Source organism: Excalfactoria chinensis, chromosome 10 (assembly GCF_039878825.1).
Source record: "Excalfactoria chinensis isolate bCotChi1 chromosome 10, bCotChi1.hap2, whole genome shotgun sequence".
Taxonomy (NCBI): Eukaryota; Metazoa; Chordata; class Aves; order Galliformes; family Phasianidae; genus Excalfactoria; species Excalfactoria chinensis.
Genome location: NC_092834.1, coordinates 2,885,581 through 2,905,936, shown reverse-complemented (window position 1 = coordinate 2,905,936; position 20,356 = coordinate 2,885,581). Strand labels below are relative to the sequence as shown.

At 39.6% G+C, this 20,356-nt stretch overlaps 1 protein-coding gene across 2 annotated transcripts in view; it reads left to right on the top strand.

The window, feature by feature from the left end:
* The window catches only part of ASB7 (ankyrin repeat and SOCS box containing 7), a 29,957-nt gene that overhangs the window by 3,123 nt on the left and 6,478 nt on the right, over positions 1-20,356 (top strand). For both annotated transcript variants that reach the window (XM_072345432.1, XM_072345433.1), the window contains exons 3-5: positions 3,094-3,192; positions 6,350-6,610; positions 13,099-13,704. In XM_072345432.1, coding sequence (XP_072201533.1) covers positions 6,400-6,610; positions 13,099-13,704 — 817 coding nt within the window. In that variant the 5' untranslated portion in view covers positions 3,094-3,192; positions 6,350-6,399. The remainder of the gene's footprint in view (positions 1-3,093; positions 3,193-6,349; positions 6,611-13,098; positions 13,705-20,356) is intronic.

Here is a 20,356-nt window from a genome sequence, read left to right as displayed (position 1 = left end):
AGGCTCCCTGCAGGTGCTCTGTGCAGGCTGGGGAAGGAGCATTGCATCTGTATGAACTGATGCAACGTTCTCTCCTGCAAAAGATCTGTAAGGCCTTCCTTCAGCACTAACACGGAGCTTATTAGATCTATGGCGTTTTCTTCACAAGGTCCCACTTGTGGATAAGGTTACCAGTGTACAAATGAGGATTTTGAGGATGGTTTGAGCTGATGTGTTAACAGTGGGTACTGAAGATGATGTCTTATCTGTTGCTGTCCTGTTTGCAGACCTGCAGTTACTTGTGCTGGGCAATTTCCCTAGCTCTCCATCAGGCCCAAAAGTCAGACCTCACATCTCACCATTACACGGGTAACAGCTGGTAAAATGATACCTCTAAGCTTCAGTTTTGGTCACCTGCAGAATGTAACAGCACAGCAGCTGCTCGTTAGTTGATAATGGCAGCATGATTGGTACTTCACACACCTGAAGCTGATGGAACACTTTTAGGTTAGCTCTGTTACTTTAAATATGTCTAAACTAGAAGATGGCATTACAGGTGCGCTCATAAGGAATGTAGAACTTCTAATGACCACTCATGATGAGTGCAGCTTCTTTCCTTTGAAGTTGTTCTTTTGTGACGTTTAGGAGGATTCGTGCATCATGGACTCACTGCTTTTGGTGCCAGGAGTATGCATTAGCAGCTTGGTGACTTAGTGACTTGGATGCCTCGCTTGGCATCCAGGATATAGCATAGAGCAGATAACATAAGATATATTCGTAGAATAGCTTGGGTTGGAAGGGAGCTCAAAGATCATTTGGTTCCAGGCCCCCACAGCTGTAAGGCCCTGTGAAATATTGGCATTTCATGCTTTTTTTTGCTTTTTTTTTTTTTTTTTTGCAAATATTGGTTGGAATATAAGAACACAATAACATGGTTGTTGTTCTTTCTCTGTCCATAGAGCTTCTAAAATAGGAACCTAAGTGACACAGGAGGATGATAGTTGCATTGAAGCTCTTTGTCAAACACATACTGTCCATTTTCAAAGTGCCATTTGAATGAGAACACATTCAGCATGTTTGAGTTCTGAAAGGGATGGGGAAAAAGTGGGTTGTGAGAATCATGAATGCTGATTACCCTTAATCCACAGGACTTTCTTCTATGTTATTTCTTTGGTTTAAATGTATTAGAATACTTTAGAGACAACTATGCTCTTTGATGGTTAACTCCATGCTAGACATTAAGTCGTGTCATGATATGCTTTTCCTGCTTTATACAGTTAGGTTGACACCAAGAAGTATTGTCTTCTTCCTGTTGGCTGTGTGACCTTAGGGCTCGGGGCTCAGTCCTGTTGTCCATCTGAATGGACAAAATAATGCATTATAAGCAAGTGCATACACATGCTGGAATTTGTTTTCTGCATGATATATGCAGTGACTTTAATGAAATGATGTATGATGTAGAAAAGTCTAAGGTGTCTTGAACAACATGGTACTTTATCAATCAATTAGGAAGATGTTTCTTTTGTTTTCAGTGTGCTACTTTGCTACAATTATTAGTGTTTTAAGCAAACTTTGTCAGGTTGAGTAAGTGAGCTTTACTTTCACTAAATATAACTTCTTTTTATTAAAGTTACAGATCTTACTCTTGCCATATGCAGCTAATTTTCCTTTGGGGGGAAAAATGCTTGTTACTTTTTTAGTGGAGCAATCTGTTACCTTGTCTGTAGTCTGTGAAGTCAGTGCAATTCTAATTTGCATCAGCTAATAAAAAATGTGTGGGTTTTTAAGTGGAAATCATGCAAAAATTTAAAAGAAGAAGGAAAAAAAAAAGAGAAGGTGAACTAACAACTGATCAACTATGCAAAAACAAGGCTGGAAATGTGATCAAATTAGGTCACGGCAGTGCAGTTTTGTGCAGGGCTGTGAGCATATCTGCAGACCTTGTGTGTTTCATCTTGGGAAGCAAAGCTCTTCGAAAACGTGCATACGAGGGATGAAGAGAGCTTTTTTTCCATCCTCTTTTTCTGAGCTATCGTCAGCAAAGCACAATCATATGTTGCGCGAAGTGACAAATTTTAAGCTGAAGGTTCAGTTCTTAAAATTGTTCAGATGCAACAGAAACAGCTCCCAGTCTGTGTGATCTGCCATACAATGAAGTAATTAATGCTTTTATTATTTGTTGCGTTATTGCAGTGTGTAAGAATGGGAAGGGTCCTCTCTCAAGGGTTCTTTCAGACTAAGTGGATGAAATGCCAGCTGGACAGAAGTGTACAGAGAATTAATGAAATAATATTGGCCAGGAAAGGCTCATGGCATTGCTTTGAGCAGAGGTCAGCTGTTGGGACTGGTGCTGTTATCTGCCAGGAGAGAGGATAAGAGAGGCTGGGAGCTGGATAGGAATGGGTACTGGAGTTCAGTGAAGTTAGATACTGAAAGAAAAGGGTTTAGGTGTAAAGAAAGAGGTGGTGATTTTTGAACAAAAGGTATTGCTTGTGTTGGAAAGGTGTGTGTGTTCACTTGCCTAAAACACAGTGTATGTTAGCTTGAGTTGGTCTTGTTGGGGAGAGAAGGCTTACCTAGTGGTGCTGGAGGACCATCGGATGGTAAATGGGAAAAGGCAGTGCTCTACCTTCTCAGGTTATGTTCTTGAGACAGAGGAACACAGATGAGGTGAAGATAAAGAGCCAACATTTGGGAAAAGCCAAGTGGATCCCTAAGTTTTTTTTCTGGCATGTGGCTCCCTCAGGAAAACATTGAGCAGTTGGGCAGAAATACATACAGTAACCTTTGCATCCTTGTTCCATAACAGGAACAGATATGTGAAACTGTCAGAGAAGAGGTTAGGTGATTCCTTCAAGGTTTACTCTGCAGCTACCTGGTTTCTCTTGTTTTCCACAGATTATTCTCTGTAGCTTTTCTTTCACCTGGCAGAAGCAAACTTCTCACCCCAGCATCTGAAGGACTCTCTGATAATGGAAGAAAAACCACATATTTGTGGCCTTTTTTGACATAACTACATTAAAATGTAGCACTCTAGTAGTGGTACAGGATAAAAACAGGTAGACCTCTGACTCTTACTGTTTGCACCTAACAAGAAATATCGTTCTTTTTAAGGGGTAGCAGGCTGTTTGACACGCATGGACACACAAGATTATGAATAGTGAAGAAAATGAAGAATGGAACATCCATCAAAGACTGACAACCTCATATAAGGTAATTCAGGGACATGTTGAGTTCATGCTTTTGTACTTGCAGGATCACTTAAGTTCTTGTTACTGTCACTTTTTGTCATGGCAGTATACAAATACTAACAATGTATAGGTATGTATTTAACATACTTTTCCATCTTAGTTTTTTACTAGCACGTAAGAAGCCAATATGCAGCAATCTAATTGCATCCTGTGTTCTAATTGGCATTGGCTATATTTGCAAAACATTAAATATGAAGTGCCTACTGGAGAAAGGCTTCCAGTAGACTCCCTTCCCTTCCCCAAAGATTGACTCAGTAAGTGTGGATTTGTAAATGGGATGTCTGAATGATCTGTGGAGTAGATGTGAGCATATTTCCCAAGCTGGCATGTGTCTAGAGCTATCTTGAAACCTTCAGTGTTGCGGTTAAATATTCTTGTAATTTGAATTTTATTGCTTGCCATAGGGGTGAGATAGAAGAGGAGATACTCACAGAAACTACACAAGTGATAAAAGGAGCTGCTTATGCTTGACTTTGTCTTCTGCTTTGTATGTTTTAGTACTTACATACTTTAGTACTAGCTGATTTGAATAAGCTCTGCTAGTCACATGCAGCATATGGGGCCAGTGCCAACTTTTTATAATGCTGCATTACAAATGTACCCACCAGCTGAAAAGTGTGATATGAAGAGCTTTGCTTTCTATTAACCAACTGTCTTTGTAGGTACGTTTTAGGGTATGCTGCTGGCCCTTAAATGAAAAATCCATTTCTTCTTGTTTGTGTGGTCTCCCTTTCTCTCTGTAGCATTTTGAACAACTGGTTTGACTTTCGTTTTCAGGATAGTAGGAGATCTTACAAGTACTACTCCTTTACCAGAAGGGCCTATTAAAAAAATGTGGGAGAATGTTTGTTTATGTTTCCTTTCCATCACTTATTCTCAGTTTGAAAGAAGTTTTCAAATGTATTTATTTTTACATATTCAGAAAGTAGGGCTGGAAGGGCGTGCTCTGATTTTTATTTTTTATCATTGCTTTTCTTTTGTTTTGAAGGATTTTCCCCCAACTCACATCTTTTATTGGTCAAGTTCTACTGTCAGCTTTCACTTGTAAATCCAAAGAAAGACCTTGCTTAATGGTTGGAATTTCATTCTACATTGCACTACTAACAGTGCTGTTCATGAAGTCAACCTCACTGCCTTACATGTGAGAGTATTTTGAAGTGCTAATTGGAGTTCAGAACAGAGCTTAGCAAAAACGTATTACAGGCAATAGAAATACTTCCATTGTCATCACATTAGTCAGGTTTGATTGTGTTTGTTTTGTCTTGTTTTGTTTTGTTTTTTTTAATATGATGCAAAAGCTGAACTTTAGAGTTAGCAGGTGCCAGTTTGTAAATCACCTTTCCTTCCAGAGCCAGGTAATGGAGTTCGTTCTATAAAACAAAACCAAATCTGTACCTAAGGCGTGAGTTGAGCTAAGAAGTTGTCTTCTAATGCCCTATGCTGAATTAGTGACTGTTGGCATACGGGCTATCTTGAAGCATCAATAAATGTCAGTGGCAGGCATTGGCTGTACATACTTACACAGCAAAAGCTGAGATTATGGTGATTGTAGCTACCTGTTTGTTATTAGTTTCTCTGCAAGCAGCAGATAATAATTTTTTTGCAATGGGCACAAGCAGGTTATAAGTAGAGTGAATAGCCCTCGAAGCCTTCATCCAAAAGGATGGCAGTGATTGATGTTTTCACTTTTCTATTGTCTGTGTGCATATCTGGATCACAGGAGAACAAGCGCCTAGTGGGATATGAGGAGTTGATTGCAATGTCTTTTGAATGACCTATGAATCATGAGGATGTGAAATCCTTATGATATTTGCGTAAATGAAGGTTTAGGTGATGATGTGGTTTGCTATCCTGATAAAACAGGGTTGCTGTAAATTTTAACATTTCTTAAAAATTCATTTTCATCTTCAGAATTTCTCATTATACTTTACTCTTAACTTTATAGCAGTGTAAATTCTCTCTCTTTTCACCCCTTTAAAAATCTTTGAATTCACTGTTAATACCCACTGCAGTTGTTTCTGGGTAATTGCTGTGACTTCTATTACTCAGCATTCCCTTTCTTCATTTCCCTGCTTTTATTCTTTCTTCTATTATTTTCCATTCTAGTGGTAGCTGTTAATGGGATATGATACACAGTGCATGTGAAAATGCAAACACTTCACAGACTTTGTACTGTGAAAGAATTCTTAAATACCTGCATTTTTTTTCTTGTCCCTAGCTGGGTAGCAAGTAGAACTGCAGATGAGTGCTTTTCAAACAGAGCACAGAATATTATACTTACTTCTTTCCCAATATATGCTGGTATCTAGGCTCTTTTGCAATGGCTGTTTTAGAGACCCTTTCAGCCCAGCATTCTGATATACTTTATCAAGGTAATTATAAATTGAATTTTTCTGATTTGCATTTTCATGTCTCGTGTAGTACCATCTTTGTCAAATCTTCAGTATATGAAGATCCTTTACAGCATTTATGTTCTTATAAAGAAGTCCAAAAGCCAAATTATGGGCAGAAGATTCTAATTTAAAGAAAAAAAAAAAAGTAATAAAGTGCAAGGAGAAAGGAGGTTAAAGTTGTCGGTTTGAACACTGATACTGCTAGGATTCCTGTGCAGCAGGTCACAAGAAGACATTCTATTAGTAATCTGAACATACTTTTTCAATTATTCTTAGAGGTTATTTATTTCTAGGCAGGGGAGGAAGTCGTAGTTCAGTTGCTCTAGCAGTACAGTACTGTTTCATGCAACAGTTTAGAGAATGTATTCAACAGTATCTCTTGAGTCAGCGTTATTAACCATATTGTGATCTGGAATGAATATTGGATTCTCGAGATTCCTCATTCTCTTCCTCATTCAGGTACTTTAACTGTCACTTCTGAAGAAAATATTTACTATTTATTATATGCAAGTGTCCTCTTCAGTTACTGCTTAGTGATGGGAATCATATACCAAGCTTTTGCTAGCAATAGTGAGAGATAGTGCTTTATCTTATCCTATGTATCAGACGACTTTGCTCTGCATATAGGGAGTGCATCTTAGCATTGCTTTTACTAGTACTGATTATTTTTCTAGATCTCTTTCCTGATCGTGGTCCTAATTAATTCATGCTTTATATTGATTCAAGGTGACCAGTGTGACCTCATGACGCTTCTGTAAAAGCCAGACTCAGCTAGGATGTTACACCATCACTGTCGGAGAAACCCTGAGCTACAGGAAGAATTGCAGATTCAGGCTGCTGTTGCTGCTGGCGATGTTCACACCGTGCGCAAAATGCTGGAGCAAGGTTATTCTCCAAATGGTCGAGATGCCAATGGCTGGACACTGCTTCATTTCTCTGCTGCAAGAGGGAAAGAGAGATGTGTCCGTGTTTTTCTTGAACATGGAGGTGAGTTGCCTTGAGAGAAAAAACTTGATACCCAGCTCACAGCTCTCTATCCCAGTTCCCATCGTATGGTTTTCTGGTGTCCCTTAATTGCCAGACTGCTTCTTTTTGAGGTTTTTTTTTCCCTCTTTCTTTGGTGCTTCATTTCTGTTTCTGTCCAATGTGTGCTTTGTGAATGAGGTAATAGATTAGCTGTATAACTTAAAACCTGACATTGTTTCAGAATTTCCAAGTAATTGTTAGAAGAATGAATACACATTATAAAAACAGGGCAAAGAGCTCATTATAAACTTAAGCACACTCACAGGACTCGCTATGGGTCTTTCTACTGTTAGGGGCTGTTAGTAGAGGAAGGCGGATCTTGGGGTTGAAATCTTAGGGAAGACTGTTTCATAATTCTCAAGAAGTTAACCAGTGACATTAAAGGTTTGAGTTTCCATCTAGGTTTTAATGCAGTCTGCTAAACTCTGTGAAAACGTTATTATTTTGTGCAAAGACTTTGGTGTCAGCTAGTCCAGCTGAGTTCACGCTTTTCCTGCACTCACTGGTACTGAAGCTTTAAAGAATGTATTGAGTTTAAGCGATGTAACTGCATGCGTGGTGTTCATTCCCACAAATGGTACAGTCAGAATTTTTTTCTGTATCTTCTTTTAAGGCCATCTATAGGTTTAAAAATTGTCGTGTTTAAGCCTTTAATGTGAGATGAGAGGGGGGGAAAAAAAACAAAAGTGGGATGACCTCCACATTCTGAGTAGTGTTCTTTTAAGAATAGCATCCTTTACTCTAACACTGTTCAAATCAACTTGGTTCTGAATCAGGATGGCTTCTAGTCCTATGAAAACTGAAACGAATTATCTTTTTGGTGCTTTACTTATCTAAGGTTTGGTCCTGGTCCCCTTGTTTCAGATTTCTACATCTGACATATGCTACATTACTCTTAATATTGAATAGCATTAATAAAGTGTGCCGTTTGCCCAATTCATGGTGTGCTATTTTAGAGCAGTAGTGAAACGCGGCCTGAACATCTAAACCCCATTTATATACCTACTGCAATTTCTAACGATGTAATACTGGGTAGTTCTCCTGTCCTTATTGGAGTTCAGGGGAAAGCTACTGAATTACACAAACAAGTAACTTTAAACTCTGCATTTTAAAGGAAATATACGTAGATAATCTGAAGTCTTTAGTTTGGTAATTCAAAATTTCTAGGCTGAGTCTCAAAGGATGTGGTTTTTAAAATGATCAAAAAAACCCTGTAAACCCTGCTTACTTTAGTTGTATGGGTTTTGCTATTAAATAGCTGCTGGCGTAATGTTTTGTCTTGTTTTTATTTTTTTGTTGTTATTCTTTTCCATATGAAGTACCAGCTGAATCTGATGCCTGGTGAAAGCTGCCTGTAATGAGACATCTTTGTTCTGTAAGCAGCCAAGAGTTTAATCACCAGGACTAGAAAGTTGAGTAACAAATAGTGTGAGGGTTAGTCATCTACAGCAGCTTTTTCTGTAGCTGAGCCTCCGTTCAGAAAATTGGCACTGATTTGGGCCTTACCTTGTTTTCCCTCAAAACAGATAATATTAAAAAACAAACCACACGTAACAGATAGTGAGCATTTAAAACATAATAATGTCACAAGTGAGCCAATGAGCTGAGTGTTAAAAACAAACTTAGTCAAGCCTGCCTCATTAGAGAAAGGTTTGTATGTACCTTTCTTAACAGCCTCCCCTTTCCTCCCTCTTAAAGTAGATTAATTTGATGATGGATATTAATCCCTTTGGACCAAAAAAGATATTGCAGTGAAGGGAAAAGTCATTTTCTGGTATGAGTCTTATGGTAAACAGCACAGAAGTGACTGGGTGTGTATTAGTAATAAAGGGGAGGCAGTAAGTGAAGTTGTGGAGAGAAAAAAGGGTACCTGAGAGTTAGTGGGAAGAAAGGAGGAGACTGATAGTTGTGGTTGTGGAGCTTAGCAGAGCTGGAACTATTCTCAAGTACAGGAATGAGAAGACTCTGGATTGTTGCTGAGGGAAGAGTGCCATGCCTCACATCTTGGATGCTGCGGGAGCACTGAAGTAGGCCTGAGTGGTAGTGGGTTTGAGATGGATTTTGGCAAATGAGCACTGAGAGAGACTCTGATCACTGACCTGGAAATAAGAAGTAGCTTCTTATGGGAGTCGTGACCTAGCTGCCTCCGACTTTTTCTTTCTCTTCTTTTTCATCATTGCTTACCAGCAAAGAAAAGAGCCAGGGGACAGTGCTGTACATGCAGATTGGCTGATGGGAGTGGAGGTGGTGTGGAACAGGAGGAAGCGTTTATTTTCTGCTAAACAAGGAGGAGAGGCAGATAGATGGGGAAATGCCTAAACTAACAACTCGCATTTAGAGATGAAGCCAGCAGAAATAGCAACTAGGTACAGAGATAATAGATCAGAAAAGTACTCTTATGAAATGCAGAAACTTGATCAGAACTCCAGAGAAACTTAGTTTTTATTCAGAAACAGGGAATTTGACTTAATGCACTTGTCTCATTTTAATGAAATGGAGATGCTCTTTCCTTCCACAGGAACAATCCAGTGTCACAAAGCTCAGTATGAGAGCAACATAAAAACAGTGGGTTAGTTTTCAGTAATTTAGACAACAAACCTTTTTTCCCCTTAGATGCTTTTTTTTTTTTTTTACTTTTCTTTTTGCTTTCAAAATGATATAGAGACAGACAATAAAATACTGGACAAAAACTATTTTTTAATTCCCAGCACCAGCGAAGTAATGATCCACTGAAGCCTTGACAGTGTGTAGTTGCTAGCTGTCTCTGGGTGATGTTCTCTCAATGCTAATTGAACAGGACAGTTTCTTGTTACTTGCATTAATGCGAGGAAATGATTTGGGAAGGCTCCCAGAAATTAGACTAAAAAAAGGATGTGTCTAAACAGAGCTGTTTATTTTTAGTCTTGGCTGGAAGGTATCTAATTTTTAGTAAGGTCATGCAGAATCCAGAAGAAATGATTGAGTGCCAAATGCTCATCTTCCTAAACCAATTCACGGTGGTTTTGTGTCTGAACAGCAATGCCTTCGTGGAGGTCTTGTGTATCAGTGTTGTCCTAGAAAATCCAAAACAAAAGATAAATGTAGCCATGTTTCTAAACCTTGTGGTCTGAATTAATTCCTAGTAGTGTGGGAGTGATAGAAGTACTTTATGAAACTAGTAGCTCTGTGTTCTTGGCTTCTCAAATTAGTCTGATAGAGCAAGTGTCCTGAAAGTAGGGAAACTGTTCCACTGAGCAGTAAATTGAAACTAAGATTTTAGACTCTTTCCTAATAACCTATATATTCTCTAGATTACAGTACTAAAAACAGGTTTCATTAACGGTGGAGTTAATAGCTAGCTGACGTACCCAGCTTTAACATGAAATAAGATCATGAGCATCACTGTGTTGCAATTTTCTATCTCAAGTGAGATTGATTACAGTAATTAAGGTACCCTTAATAAGCAGCTCGAGGTTTATGTCGCTGTATTATGCCGTATATTTTAAGAACATTAGAAGTGACCAAATGCAGCTGTTCATATTTCTAGATTCTGCTATCCCCAAATTAATGGGAAGCTTGAGAAGAAATAACTATAATTGTCAAACAATCAGGATGGAGGCAAGATAAAGAAATGCTGGCAAGTGCTGGCTTCATCCCTTCCTAGTTAAATACACTTGTACCAAGTACTTTTTTACCCCTCTGCTGAATCTGAAAGGTAAGCTAAGTGAATTCTTTCCCAATTCATTTCTGCCTTGCTTGTGTTCCAGGGGACAGAGATACTTTACAACATGGTAATGACGTTGGAGCTTATGAAAAAATAATTAAAACAAAAAAATAATCACAGAAATCAAAGCTTTTAAGGCAACATCAAGCCTTGCAGTCTTACCTTTGCTCGTACAGGGACTGAATGGGTAGAAACTGTGTGCAATGCAACGCTGGTCCAACTTCTAAAAGCCCTTGTGCAATTCAACAGTTTTACAGGAGGTGGCAGCAAGACACTTGCTAGTAGCTGCAGGTATCGTTTTGGTCGTGTTAAAATTGCTTCTTTACTGGGGGAGTAGTTGGTGCAATTAGCTCTCCCAAAGCGCATTATGAAAAATGGAATATTTTTATTGTGTTTATTTTATTTTATTTTTTATTTTTTACTTTGGGCTTGTTTTTGGAGGGTTAGTTATCTGTGTTCCTTGGTTGCCCAGGTAAGACTTTGTTGTTCTGTTCTTGTTGAGATATATGTCTTACATGTTCTTGTAACTTTATTGAGCTTAATGATACAAAAGTAATGAAACTATGGGAGGGGAGAAGGCACTGAAAGGTGCTTAAAACCATAGGGAAAAGATATCCTTACTTTGTGAGCAAAACTGTTGCTTTCATATTGCAACAACTTGCCTGCTAAATACTTGTACACGTGCATACACAAAAGTTGGGGCAGATCTGATGGGATCTGGAAGTCTCACAGACCAACCAGGCTGGAACCATGTGCCTCAGCTGGGAGGTGGAAATGATTGACCTGCATGCTCACCATGGGAGAGAAGGCATGACATGAAAGTGCTTGTCAGTTCTATTTGTAACTCTTTTTTTGTGGGAAATGGCTGAGGCTTCTGCTGTCTCTGTTATGTCCAGCTTTCTCCCTAAATCTGCCTCTCAGGATGTGTCATCCTGCTGCATCCTTGTGCCTGTGCTGCTCGCTTTGCCTATCACCACTCAGGAGATAATCTGGAGTAGTCTGAGCAGTGTAGAGAGAGAATCTGTGAGGAGCTAGTGTTACAGGGAAGTAGTGTCCCTGTAGTCTTTGATAACTGTGTGGGTCGTACTGATTCTGTGCTAAAATATCAGACACCATCACAGAGCAGGTTAGGAATCGCTTACTGAGCCCACATCTGCGTTTTCCTGCCAACCTGTGGATACTTCAGCAATTGCTTTAACTCAGGTTAGTGCAACTCTATAGAATGCTGAAACTGTTATTGCATTTCACAAAAGGAAGGCTGTCTACAAAGGCACTAAACTTTCCTTAATCTTTCATTATTTCTGGGTTTCTTCTCTATTTCCTAGAGGTGATTCTTACACTTTATTTTGTCATGTGCTGTTTTAATTGTGGCTTTGTTAGTTTGTACATTTGGTTTTCTTTTATCCTCTTTCCTCAGTCCCTTCTTTAAATCTTACATTCTCTGGATTTACTGAGTTACCTTTGCAGCTGTATTCTCAACTCTGTGTTCTCTGCCCTATTATTTTGGTAGGACATCTATCTCATTGTGCTATCTGAATGTGGTCTCAGGAGGTCTATACTGAAGCTCATCCCTGTTTTGTGATGGCATCTTTGCATTCTCAGACCATCGTTAAACTGAACTAGCTTAACGTTGATATTGTGAACTTAGCTTTCTTCTATGGATGAGGAAATGGCAAAGAATTCAATACCAGAACTATTGCAGTCATTTCAATAGATGCATGAGCATATTGAAAATATGTCAGCTTAATGCAAGTTTTTTGTGTGGGCAGCATCTCTTTTTACCAGCTGGAAAACTTAGGTTGGGAATGTGCCTCAAACCTGCATGCTGCAGTTTGTACTCCTTACCATCCACCAGGCAGCATCTGCAGTCGTGAGAAGTGGGAACAAGGCAGGCACCTTTCCTTCAGCAATTAGCTGCTACATGGGAAAAGTCAGTTGATTTTGAAGTCTGGTGGAATTAAGTAAATTGGTTTAGTTATTTTATGCTTCTAAAGTCATAAATTAGATGAAGTTTTTGGCCTGTGTCAGGGTTGGGGGAGTATCTGTCTGATCACTCGTGTTCTGCACTAACTTTTCTCTTGACTCCTTCCATACGTGGTTGCTTACATTCTTGTAACATCTAAAATTTTTGTCAAAACTACAAATTCAGAACAGATTCATCGTTTATAAAAACAAACTTTATCAAGATAATCTAAAATAACATATATCCTACATGCTTTGGAAATCCTGCAGACCACAGAGAAACATTTTACCTAATACAGTATTACACCCTAAAAACAATACAATCCTGCCAGACCACAAAACATCCGCAATTTGGGACAGCAGATGTTTCTACACATGCTTCTTTTTAAGACCAAGAAGCAACACAAGGGAAACTTAAAAAAAAAAAAAGAAAAAGATGAACATTGAGAAAGAAATGTAATATTACAGAGCTGGAGGAAAACTGGATGGACGGAGAGATTTGGGTAATTAGCCCAAGAGTGCTAGAAAGATGTTGAAAACTATTTGTCAAATGGAAACATACATAAATGAAAGAAAAGTTCTTTTTTAGTTTGTGTAATTCTTTTGTAAATATAATTATGCTTTTTCTTTACAATAGCATTTGGTGCAGAAATTTGTTTGAAGTACGAAAAATCCTATCTTGCTGTGCCTGAAAAGAATAACATCCAATCATGTGGTTATTTGTTTGCAGCACTGGATTACCCCGATGCCTTCTAATTGTTTCTTAATTTTATTTTAACTTCAGCTGATCCCACGGTTAAGGACTTAATTGGAGGCTTCACTGCTCTGCATTACGCAGCCATGCATGGCCGAGCGAGGATCGCGCGCTTGATGTTGGAATCGGAATATAGGAGTGACATTATTAATGCAAAAAGCAACGACGGTTGGACTCCCCTCCATGTAGCAGCCCACTATGGCAGAGACTCGTTTGTCCGGCTCCTGTTGGAGTTCAAGGCTGAGGTTGATCCGCTCAGTGATAAAGGTACAACCCCGCTTCAGCTGGCCATTATCCGCGAGAGGTCAAGCTGCGTGAAAATCCTGCTGGATCACAATGCCAACATCGACATTCAGAATGGTTTCCTGTTACGCTACGCTGTGATCAAAAGCAATCACTCGTACTGCCGAATGTTCCTTCAGCGAGGGGCGGACACAAACTTGGGGCGCTTGGAGGACGGACAGACACCCTTACACTTGTCTGCTCTTAGAGATGATGTGCTTTGTGCACAAATGTTGTATAATTACGGAGCAGACACTAACACAAGGAACTATGAAGGACAGACCCCACTGGCTGTTTCAATAAGTATTTCTGGAAGTAGCCGACCCTGTCTGGATTTCTTACAAGAAGTGACAAGTATGTATGTAAGAAAAGTTAAATCACTGGGCACGGTGTCCTCTAAAAGCCTTCTTTGAATTTAGCCCAGGAGAAAAATGCTTTCTCTCTGCCCCTTGATGCTATTGAAACGCACTATAAAGTTTCTGGGAAGGTGAAGGGATTCTGATACTGGGAATCTCGTACTTGGCAAAGGTGTTGATGTGAAGTATATTTCATTTGAACTCGTTTTAAGTATCAACAGGAAGCATTAAGTTTTGTTTTGTTTTTTTTTTAAAAAGCAACTGTAAAAACTAGTTTTATTTATGACTTTAGTGTAGGATGTTTCTTGCGTGTTGGCTTTTATGGGGGTCTTCTGCTGGGTTAGCATGCTGCGAACGCAGGGCAGTCTCTGCCTTTGTCCTCTGGCAGCACTACGCGAGCAGGGAAGAACTTTGCTGCATTTTTCTCTCCCACATTCCCTCTCCCTCTCACCTCCAACAAACAACAAAGTGCTGCAGCTTATCCCTGCGTGCTGAGGGGGATTCGTGTGCTGTGTGTGGCTCTGGTTTTGTTACCGTCTCCAAAAGATGGAAGTTTTGAACTCGTCGTTACTTCTGATGCTTAAACTGAGCGTGTTCGTGTCAGTTTTGCTTATTGGGTTTTGGTGTTAGACATCTGCAAGCTTTCTTACTCTTCCATTCAGCATGTAATGTTGTAATGGTGTGTTTTATAACTATAATATTACCTAAAAGCACTTAGGAATTGCTTATATGCAATTAGCAGTTTACTAACTCAAACATGATGGCTTGATAAATTACCATCCAGCTAGGGTGATCTTTACACCATTGGGAAGCGTGGGGCATTTCACACATCCTTTTTATTTTTCCCTATGGTTCCTCTTCTTTCTTTCTTTATGTGGTGGTTTTGGTTGAGAACTGAACACCCCGTGTTTTCTGAAGGTCAGCGTGGGCTGGGGTGAATCAGCTGAGATCTGTTCCCAGTAACTGACACAGAAGCGTTTGGAGTTTCATTTTAGTCTTCCTGATGTGCTGCTGTTTTTGCATCTATCTTGAAATACAAAGAGAATTTTTTTGGAAAGGTGGAAGTTGACAAAACTGAATAGTTATTTCTATTCCTTGTTACTTTACTTGACCCCTTTTCGTATGCGTTTCTTCATGCTTTTGCTTCTGGGAGCCTCTCGCTATATAGGAGCACAGTTGGGTTTGTTAGTAGAAGATAGAATATCCAGATTTGCTTTTCTTGCTTAAAATATATATATATATATTACATATATGTATATGTATATGTTAATAATAACTCTTAGAGGGTATCCATAAGCACAGAATTTTAGATCTACTCAGTTTTTCCTTGTTGCTCCCAAAGCCTCAGCTTCAGCTGGGGTTGCAGACTCTGTACCTTAAGGGTTTACATTCTTATTTCATTGAAGTGAGACTAAGTTCTGCTACAAAAAAAAAAAGAAAAGCAGCTTAATTTTGTGGCCAGCGTAACAGCCCTGGAACTCTTCCAATTTTGTGCTGATGGAGGGAGATCTGGGAAAGCAGGGAGGACGAGCGCTGACAAAAACACTTCAGCTTTGTGCTTCTGAGCAAAATGATTATGAATATGTGTTTACAAACAGCTATAAACAGACCGCGCTGCCCTTATTATAAATCTCCAAACACTGTCTTCCACTGTTTTCATGAATAATCACTGCAATAAGATGGTGTAGGAGAGAGAAAATAAGTAGAAAAGGGTTGGGACTTTGGAGCAACGTTCCCAATTAGATCAGCCCGCATGCAGGGAATTGCCGAGCTCAGGCCCTGCAGCACTTGGGGAAGAATCTTGTTTCTCCATCCATTGCAATATGTATTTACTCAGGAAGAAAAAAAATTACAGATTTTATAGCGTTCGGGCAGAGTTCATGCTGTAACTTTCTTGCAGCTGGTAGCAGTGCCTGGCTCTTAACAAGAATGTGTAGGTTGTTTACTTGGCCATTGTACTGCAGAGAGTCGGACATGCTGATATAGAAATCCACAGCTGTACATTCTATATGTGTGCCCAGAGTTCTGAGGAGTGTCTCTGACAGTAAAGCAGGAACTAGTTCCTAGTTGCATTAGGCCTAATTATGATTTCTAAAGTTTACAGATAATGCATTCGAATTCTGCAAGCTGCGTCTTCTAATGAAAGCACTTGCATGCTTCAGAGAAAAGGAATACTATTTAGCAGCCTACATACAATGTAAGTTGCTGAAGTTGCTGTGTTTTTAGTTTTTTATCTTCAGAAAACATTCTTACAGTTGGGTCTTCCAAAATTGTGATTGTTGTTTGTATTGGTAGTTCCTGCCGTGGTTAATAATGGCATCCTGTAGCCTGGGTCCCTAGCTGTGCACAGCAGGTAGGAAAGCAGTCTCAGGCAGCCCTGTATTGGTTCTTGATAGCCTGTCGGTGGATTTGGGCACCTTTGGGTTTTGTTTTATGATGCTGGAGGTCTGATATTCTTCCTGGCTGTAGGCAGATTGCTTTACTCTTAGACTAATTCCAAGTGGAACAGAGTTGCTCTGTAGTTGTATCTCAGTGTTTAAGCATGAATGTCAAAGCTGTGAACAGTAGAGTTTTTTAAAGTGAGCCTGCTGTTGGTTTCATGTACAGTCACTTGTATCTCCTTTTTTCTTACTCTTTTATTTATTATATAAGTCTCTTTTGGGGGCATAAAACAACAATATTGAGGATGAAAACTGCTGAATGTTTTTAACACCTTTTCCTTTTTTCTTTTTCCTTTTATTTTCTATTTTCTGTATTACATTCCAAAAGGATGCATTAGTTTCCACTGTGGTATCTGAGATCATCCAATCAAGAGTGCCTTTTGGTTATGGTTCAGTTGTACCAGATCAGTCCTTGCCTCGGTAGGGGTGTTAAGCTTGGAATGCTCTAATGCAAAATTAAGAGATGCATTTATATGATACCAAATGGCAAACTTGAAGGAATGCATCTGTATAGTAATTAGAAATCAATTTATTATTATTATTATTTGGTGGTGTGTATGCATTAGCTTTGTGTATGTGCATTTATGGGCTGAGATGGGATATTGACATTGGAAGGGATTTGCAAGTATTAAAACTTGAAGAGGATGCTGGAGGCAGGGAAAAAACATGATTGATAGGGGAGATAAATCTTACAGACTGAGTCTTAGGCACTAGAAGTTCAGTTCTGAACTTGAAAAGGAAGGGAAATGCGTGAAGCTTTCCACAGTTCCCATATTGCTCATTTAAGGTAACGGCTGCTGGGATAAGGTGGCAGAGGAGCGTCTGCAATGCTGAGTGGGCTGCGCATCTGCATTAGCCACAACAGTGCAGCATGGCAAGTATGGTAACATGATCAGGGACCTGATTGCAGACCTGGAACAGGATCTAAGGGTCTCCAAATGAAGGGAATTACAGATACTTCATCTGCATTCTGTTTTATTTTCCAAAGGGTGAGTTACACTGGCTTTGAATAGGGACCGTCATTTTCCTGTCTAGAAGGTCTGTGCAATGCTGTGAGCATGCAGCAAACTTTAGACAGAAGTCCTGCTAAGGAAATCCTTACTCTCTTTGTCTTTATCCCTTTGCTAAGTAAATATAACTGTCACTTGAGTTGGATCTGTAATAAATACTGTTTGAAACACAATTACTTTTCACACATTGCAGGTAACTGTTTCTTAAAGAGTATAGTTCTTTATAACATGGCCTGAGTCCTTGTCTAGAGGAAAGGGAGGTACATTTCCAATAATCATTTAACTCTCAAGTTAGAATTTCCTAGTGTGGTATTTCAGAATACAATTGCGAACTCAGACTGCAGTTGAAGCAGCCTTTACTTTTCAGACCACTTTGTCTCCAAAAACAGATGAACACAACCGAAATTCTTACTGAGACTGCTGTGGAAATTCATTGGAGGCTCAATTTAAAGATTAATGATGAAATGTTAAAACAAAATGCCGCAAGCCTATAGTTTATTGTATTAAAAATCTTATTACTAAATCCACCTGTTATGCTCAGCATTGAGCTTTCTGGCATTCTGCTCTTCCAAATAGCTGCAGGCATACTTACCATCGAAGTCTCAAGGAACTCGGCTGCCACCAGCTATATGTATATATCAGCTTTCTCTAGTGTTTCACAAATCTTTAAGTTTCGTTTGTAGCTAAGAAGAAACTACCAAATGGCTTCTTGCTGCTGCTTTCAGCCTTTCGCAATTCCCAGGTGAGGCAGTGGCTCTGTTTGAGAAACACCACTGCAAGCTTTCAGGGGAGATGTATTTAATATTGCAGAGAAAACCGTGGGCAGCTTCCAAAGTACAAAACTGATGTTCCTGTTCACTTGCGAACTTCTTCAGAAACTGCCTACACGCTGCAAACCAGTGACAACATTTGCTTTTAAAAGCACTTCTCTCTTTTTCTCTCTTTTTTTAGTAGGTGGAACAAAAGATCAGGAAGGATTTCCAACAACTTCTATGTGTGTAATTGCAGTTACTGCTGAACGCTCTCTTGGCTCTGTCTGTGGCTTTGCTTTGTGCAGGTGCAGGATCTTTGGAGGAGTATGGCAGGAATTCTCCTTTTCCACTCTCACGCTACTTTTGCTTAAAGCCTTGTGGCAGTCTGTAATAATTAGTGTTGTCAGAGGAATTGGTATGAATTCAAGGACTGGTGAGACATAGTACCTGTTAGGTGAGTTAGTACTTTGTTTCTTGGGAGGCACATCTGCCTAGGAGGAGGAATGAACTGGCACAGTTCTCGGTAGCTGCTGCTATGATGACATGGGTTCTTTGTATAGGGAGCAAATCCCAACCTGAACTTCTGCAGAATGCATTGGCTGAATATTCCTGTGTCGTGTGTGGCTGAGGTCAGTGATGTGTGCTATACTGAAGGCTGGAGGACTGTATCCAAGAGGTATGTGGATACATATGTATGTGACATATGTGACAAAGGATTGTTGATGTTTATTGAAGAAGCCTAACATTTTCAGGTTCTTGTGTTGTTTTTTCCTCTTACACCTGAACCCACAGATGCAACTTCTTCAGATCACTACTGCCAGCAAAACTTCTGCTACAGGCTGTTAGCTACTGATGGATGAGTAGTAAGCTAGGCTCTAATTAATGTTGCTAGGACTGACATAAGATAAAAGTTAATAGGACAGCATTCACCAAAATAAAGTCTTCCCCTGAAGTTTGATGTACCAAGTGATATTTGTGCTTGTGCATGGAGTGGGAGCAGGTGAGCCAGGTCCTGCTATAGAAGGGGCAGCGCTGTGCATTCCCTGCTACTGCCTGTCCTCATTGCAGAGCTGTCAGTGCTCCTCTATTTACAGTGCACGTCCTAAAACAAAATAAAAGAAGAAAGCTTGGCTGATTTATCATGTAGGATGAATGGAAAAAGAAAACACTGCAGAAAAGAAAAACAGGGAACTTTTATTTTTTGTTGAGGGCTGTAAAGCTCACTGTTTACCTTGTCCCTTCCAACTCTTGGAAGTAATGTGCACAGATGTTTGAGAAACTGTTTGTGCTCAGTAAAGCAAGAGGCCCAAGTTTAGCCTTGTTGAAATGGAGCTCACTGTGAAATTACAAGAGGGTGTAATGGACACAGCCATGAGCAGCGGTGGGGCTTGCCTGGAGGCCAGCTCTGTTGGGAACGGATTGTCTGCAGGATGCCTTGGGGCTGCAGGAGGAGGGGGATAAAGCACGGAGTGGGAATTCACCACTAACTGTAATGTGCTTTTTTTTCCCTCTTGTTTTTACCAGACAAGGCCAATCTATTAGTGACATGAGCTTTGAAATCTGTTTGGTTTTTGTTGCTTTGTTTTTTAAAGGAAATAATTATTTAAAGGGAAAAAGAAAATAGCAAGAAGCTGGAACTTTGTGAGCACCTGAGTGAACACGTCAGTTAGGGCAGTTTTACATCCTGACAACTGCTATCTGTAGAGAGAATAGAACTGAAAATCAAGTCCTCTTTATTTTATAATCCGAAGTTTCATCTTTCTTCTGCTTGGAAGAAACTTCTTTAATATTTAGGAAACTACACAAGTGCTGTGGTGGGGATTTCTGCTTCCCATTGCAGCATAGGCAGCGGAACAAAGATGAACTATACATCTCTCCTTACGTAATTAATACTCTTATTTGCTCGTCACCATGAAGCTTACAAAATAAATCCTCTGAAATATCAAACTTGTTGCTGTGAATATCCGAGCAAACTTCCAGCTCCCAGCAGCTGCAGGTGTTGGCTTGTGTAACAGCCCAACACAGCCCTGCCTGCTATGGGCCAGCAGCACCGCTGGGCTCAGCGTGTCCTTTTGACACTGGATCAGGATTTTTTTAATTTCTTTTTATTTAAGATGATGGGAAGCGGAACTGGTTTTATGTAACTGTTCTGCTCGACGGTGGTAATTGGGTCAACCTTACCTTTTGCAGTTTTCAGTTTCTTCCTTTAATTCTTTTTTTAGCTTATTTGCCTCAACAGCTTTCCAAACTTGCAATGCGGGGTATAATCAGAGCTGCTGCTTTCTAATCACTTTTAAACAGGCTTCATTCATCACTTAACTTGCCTCACTTTGCCAAATTACTAATAACATTTTTCATTTGCCAAACTAAGGTTCACTGACATTGGTTGGTAATCCTTTATTTTTTTTTCTCCTTTTCATTCAGATGCAACCAAGAATGAGTAAGTG